The sequence below is a fragment of the Coffea eugenioides genome, unplaced genomic scaffold (assembly GCF_003713205.1).
Source record: "Coffea eugenioides isolate CCC68of unplaced genomic scaffold, Ceug_1.0 ScVebR1_2037;HRSCAF=2996, whole genome shotgun sequence".
In the NCBI taxonomy this organism is placed as follows: domain Eukaryota; kingdom Viridiplantae; phylum Streptophyta; class Magnoliopsida; order Gentianales; family Rubiaceae; genus Coffea; species Coffea eugenioides.
This window is the reverse complement of record NW_020862488.1, coordinates 19,228-24,590: the sequence shown is the minus strand read 5'-3', so window position 1 is coordinate 24,590 and position 5,363 is coordinate 19,228. Positions and strand designations below refer to the sequence as shown.

General features: G+C 38.1%; 1 protein-coding gene across 1 annotated transcript; it reads left to right on the top strand.

Moving 5' to 3' along the window:
• Nucleotides 1-1,634: 1,634 nt before the first annotated feature.
• Nucleotides 1,635-4,850, top strand: LOC113756180 (protein FAR1-RELATED SEQUENCE 5-like). The gene is made up of 6 exons (XM_027299949.1): nt 1,635-3,752; nt 3,876-3,956; nt 4,124-4,195; nt 4,361-4,468; nt 4,582-4,650; nt 4,779-4,850. Exons 1-6 carry the CDS (start codon nt 1,635-1,637, stop codon nt 4,848-4,850), a joined length of 2,520 nt encoding a protein of 839 aa, XP_027155750.1.
• The last annotated feature ends 513 nt before the right edge of the window (nt 4,851-5,363 follow it).

The following is a 5,363-nucleotide window of genomic DNA, read 5'->3' as shown; positions in this document are numbered from 1 at the left end:
ACAGAGATGAAGCCAAAGTTTGTCCGTAAAACTGAATAGCAGAAGCAGTTGTGGTCTCCAATTGGGTATAAGAGTGTTGTATGTATTCTGAATGCGTGCAAGAGCGGCGGTAAGGTAGAAGCAAATAGAGAAAATTCAGCATCTCACGAAACCAGATTTTGTCCTTCAACTTAATAGCAGAAGCAGCTACGTCTCCGACTTCGGTGAAACGTGAAGCGTAGTTAAGACGCTGTTGTGACGGGGTTGCGTAGGCGGGTGAGGTTGATCCGACGGACTCTGCCAGGACCAAGGTAACATGACTGAACCATGTCAATAATTGTGGCCAATAATTTGTCACCCAAATGCACATCTGTTAAAGGAAGGATGAAATTAGAGTCACTGAAGACATAATATGAAGATGATAGAAGAATAGTGAAGTTGTACTGTATTTGTATGTGTGTACCGTATCTGTGTGTGTGTGAGCATTCAGCTTTTCAGTGATGGACTATAATGGGATAGTAGTTTTTGGAAGACCTAGGGTTATGTATTCAAAGTAAACCGTCGACTGGAATTAGGAAAAGATGAGAGAAACAAAGTCACATTTAATAAGTGAATGAATATACATCCTGTTGTAAATTAGTTACATGTTATAGCCACCGTATTACAATTGATATGAATCATTGTGCATCTAGTAATTGGTCCATGCTCATGGAGCAATATTAGTTTGCCCCTCTTCTGACCATATAGTGTGTGTAAAATGGAGGCGTAGAGTTGAATGAGGTGAAGCAGAGGAAAAGACACATATGTGAATAATAAATGGGTGAACCTTGTGTTGTAAGTCAATTACATGATGTAAGAAATATATTACAATGAGTAGAAAGTAGGGTTATGTATTCAAGTAAACCATCGACTGGAATTAGGGAAAGATGAGAGAAACAAAGTCGCATTTAATAAGTGAATGAATATACATCTTGTTGTAAATTAGTTACATGTTATAGCCACCGTATTACAATTGATATGAATTATTGTGCATCTAGTAATTGGTCCATGCTCATGGAGCAATATTAGTTTGCCCCTCTCCTAACCATACAGTGTGTATAAAATAGAGGCGTAGAGTTGAATGGGGTGAAACAGAGGAAAAAACACTTATGTGAATAATAAATGGGTGAACCTTGTGTTGTAAGTCAATTATATGATGTAAGAAATATATTACAATGAGTAGAAAGTACTTGTTTGGCCCTCAAAATGTAGAAAAAGTAGAAAATGTGGAGTTGGTTTATGCGGTTGTCATTAACGAATGACATAAGGTCCAGTAAGCTAAAGAATCTAGAATCAAAATATAATCACCAGCGTGGATGTACATACAGTTAAAATAGACTTACATCGTGTGACCAATACATTACAGTCCGTATAAGTTAGTGTACATGGAGTTGTATTTGTACATAGATAATGCCGTTGTCTTAGAGTAAAAGTAAGGTGATGTGAATCATTAATCATATTGATAAGCGTAACAATAGGATTTGGTATACGAGTAATGTGTGATTCATAACACATTATAAATGGTAATATACATTTATATTGTCGTTTATGTACATACTATTCATGAAATGTTGCAAATTAGGGTGTTTGATGCATAATTGGCAGGAATAGAAGTAATGGATTGCAGCAAATTGGCAGAAAATGGGACCCCTGAATTAGGAATGGAGTTCAACAGTGAAGAGGATGCGTACAAGTTTTACAACAAGTATGCCTTTAAAATGGGTTTCAGTGTACGTAAAGACTATCTGAATAAAGACAAAGACGGCGTGACCACGTCTAGGAGATATAGTTGCTGCAAGGAAGGTGTGAAACGCAAGTACGAAGGTGATGTGATGCCAAAGAGGACACGAGCGCCGACGAAAACAGGGTGTGGAGCTAAGATGGTTATCGTGTTGTTTAGAGGGACAATGAAGTACCGTGTGCATGACCTTGTCTTAGAGCATAATCATGAGTTGCACATTGCTCAATGTGCTCACATGATGCCATCACAAAGAAAAGTGAGTGTGGCTCAAGGATTCCAAGCTGAAATAAGCGAGGATGCTGGGCTTTCATTGAAACAGAGCCATGAGCTTATGGGAACGGAAGCAGGTGGGATGGGTAATGTGGGATATACTCGGGATGATCTTAAACGATATCTTCGAACGAGACGGGAAAGGAGCTTGAAATATGGAGAAGCAGGTAGCATGCTGAATTATTTTCAAGAGCAAACACTCGAGAATCCATCCTTTTTTCATGCCGTACAGCTGGACTGTGAAGAGCAGATAACGAATATCTTTTGGGCTGATGCAGGAATGTTAATTGACTACAACTTTTTTGGAGACGTAGTCACATTCGACACAACCTACAAAACAAATAAAGAATACCGGCCACTTGGAGTATTTGTGGGTTTTAACCAGCATAGGCAAATTGTGATATTCGGTGCTGCCCTTATGTATGATGAGACGATAGATTCTTTCAAATGGGTGTTTGGTACATTTTTAGAAGCAATGTGCGGAAAACATCCAAGTACCATACTAACCGACCAAGATCACGCCATGGCAGCCGCTCTTTCAATTGTCATGCCTGAAACATTTCACGGTCTATGTACGTTTCACATAAGGCGTAATTTTATGAAACATCTTGGCAATCACTACAAGGAAAATAGTGATCTTCCATACATGTTTGGTGCCTGCATGTATGAGTTTGAAGAAGTGGAACAATTCAATAGGGTGTGGGAGGCGATGGTGAAGAAACACAATCTTGAAAATAATGAATGGCTCTCGGGGTTGTACAAAATTCGTGATAAATGGGCAAGGTGCATGATGAAAGAAAGATGGACCGCGGGAATGCGAAGCACCCAACTCAGCGAAAGCCTAAATGCAGCAATTAAAAATCATTTGAAACTGGATCATGACCTTGTGCAGTTCTTTAGACATTTCAATCGGGTGGTTGATGAAAAGAGACATAATGAACTGATCGCAGAATATGAAATGAGGCAAAAGCTCCCCATGGTAGGGTTAAGGCAAACACCTATGCTTGTGCATGCATCAGAGACGTATTCACCAACCGTATTTGTTGCATTCCAAAATGAATATGGCGAGTCAACAGCTATGGTTATATTGAGACAACAAGATGCAGCGATGTTTGTGGAGTTTGCGGTCATGAGATATGATGGAGGACCTGAAAGAACAGTAGTATTCAATCGGAATGATCTAAGTGTACGTTGTAGTTGCAAAAAATACGAGAATGAAGGCATTTTATGTGGGCACGCGTTGAAGGTGTTTGATACCGTGGGCATAAAAATAATTCCTCCTGAATACATTAAGAGGCGATGGACAAAAAGAGCTCGGGCTGGAGATTGTTTTGATCGGCGAGGACAGGAAGTTGTGGCTGATCCTAAAGTCATGATTTCAACTCGTTATCGGGAGCTCGCTCCAGCCATGATTAAGGTCGCAACTCGAGCAGCAATGTCGGAGGACACCAGCAAAGTAGCAATCACTGTCATATCCGATTTGTCAAAGAGAGTTGAGCTCCTCCTCTCAGAAAGCGAAGAGCAACCTTTGCAAAATCAAAAAAATCTGAATATGGAGGAACGAGATAAAATTGAAATTGTAAATGAAATGGGGGAGGCAGTAGTCGCAAGAGGCATTAAAAAACGAGGCGGTGGGAAGAAAAGTAGAGTGATGCGAAGTTGGGTCGATAAATTTGACAGAGTAAAAAGAAAATCTAGATTATCAAGGACTACACAGACTACGGTATGGATCAAATTTTGGTACATGGGGAACATTTATGCTAAAACTAAGTTATTGTTATACTATTAACTAAAGTTTAGGTAACATTCATTATGAAATAATATTATTGCCGTGTCAATACTGTAGGTCTCAGAATCGGAGCCGACATCGATTTCATTTGAAGAATACATGTTTATGGGATGCCGTTCATCTACTGACTCTGTTTCGGTTAGTATAAAATGGACATGACTCTTGCTTTTATTTGGATGTTTCTAACAGCATAAATAGTTACATTGATGTTACATTGTGTGATAATGTTGTTACGGCCGTCATCCCTCCTGATATACGTATTTTGTTTGTCTCATACAATGATTTTGCCCATACGAAACTTGTAGACGCATTCAATGAGTCAGACAGTGAATGGCCCTCCAAATGCTGTTGCTCCCGATATCGATGAAAGTCAAACGGTATGCTTACATTTAGTTGTTAAAATAAAACCTTCTTGTTCATGTAGTAGAGCTACCTTTTTTTCTTTAATTGTAACGGTGAGCTCCCGAAGGCTGTCAAATCATGCAAATTATGTAGTTAACGTATGCTCGCTTTAATAACGTATTATTTTTTATTATTTCAAGGTCCACCGTTTGGCTAATCAGGGGCCTCCTGCAAGTGTCCCTACAGAATGGATGCATCCCAGATTTTCTATTTTTTCCAAGCATAACTCCGTCAGAGATGTTTTAATGGTCTGATATATCATTTTTGTTATAATGTCTAGTCCAATTTAACTTTATAAGTGAGTAATATAGGCACTGGTAATGATTTGTTGACAGTCGATTACTTATACTATATAATGTAGGAGGAGCGTGGGGCAATTTCAACACACTGTGATGTTGATGCATATCATGTATTTGCACCATCACCTCAGGTGACAAATTTTTATCGTTACAGCACATATTTATGTAATGTTATTAATTGGAGACTTGGACATCGTATATCATTAATCGTATGTTTTATTAATAATATTTGCTGATTTGCCATCGTTACACATTTCAGGAAAGAAATAACACACAGGGATTGCAACTACGCGTTGACGTCGCCTCCCCCCAAAATGAGGTTGATGAATGATGTGTAACTATACATTTTGAACGAGACATTAAGTGGTTATCCCAACTTGAGAATGCTGCATATGTACGTTACAAGCAGTTAATAAGCTATTACAACTTATTGACGAGGTTATACAGGCACCATTGATGTTTCACTCTTTTCAAATTTAGACAAGTGGATTACAATTGTAATCGCATCTAGTGTTAGTAGTCATCAATAGTTTGTATTGGGTTGTATAAAATTGTTAGAAAATTATAAAGTTGGTAGAAAATTGAAGTAACAATTTTACAATAGAATTGAACGTGTTTTTTGTGATCGGATATTTTTCACTAAAACGACCATAACAGTTGAATGGTTATCGTGATATGTATACCGTTCTACTACATTCAATTGCATACCTTAATAACATATTTATTGGCATAGATCGCACCGCCAAAGGTACGATATATAGGATAACACAATCTAAAGTCTAAATTGTCTTGATTTTATTATGATGATAAATTCGAATTATTATTGGGCTATTTTTATAAAACA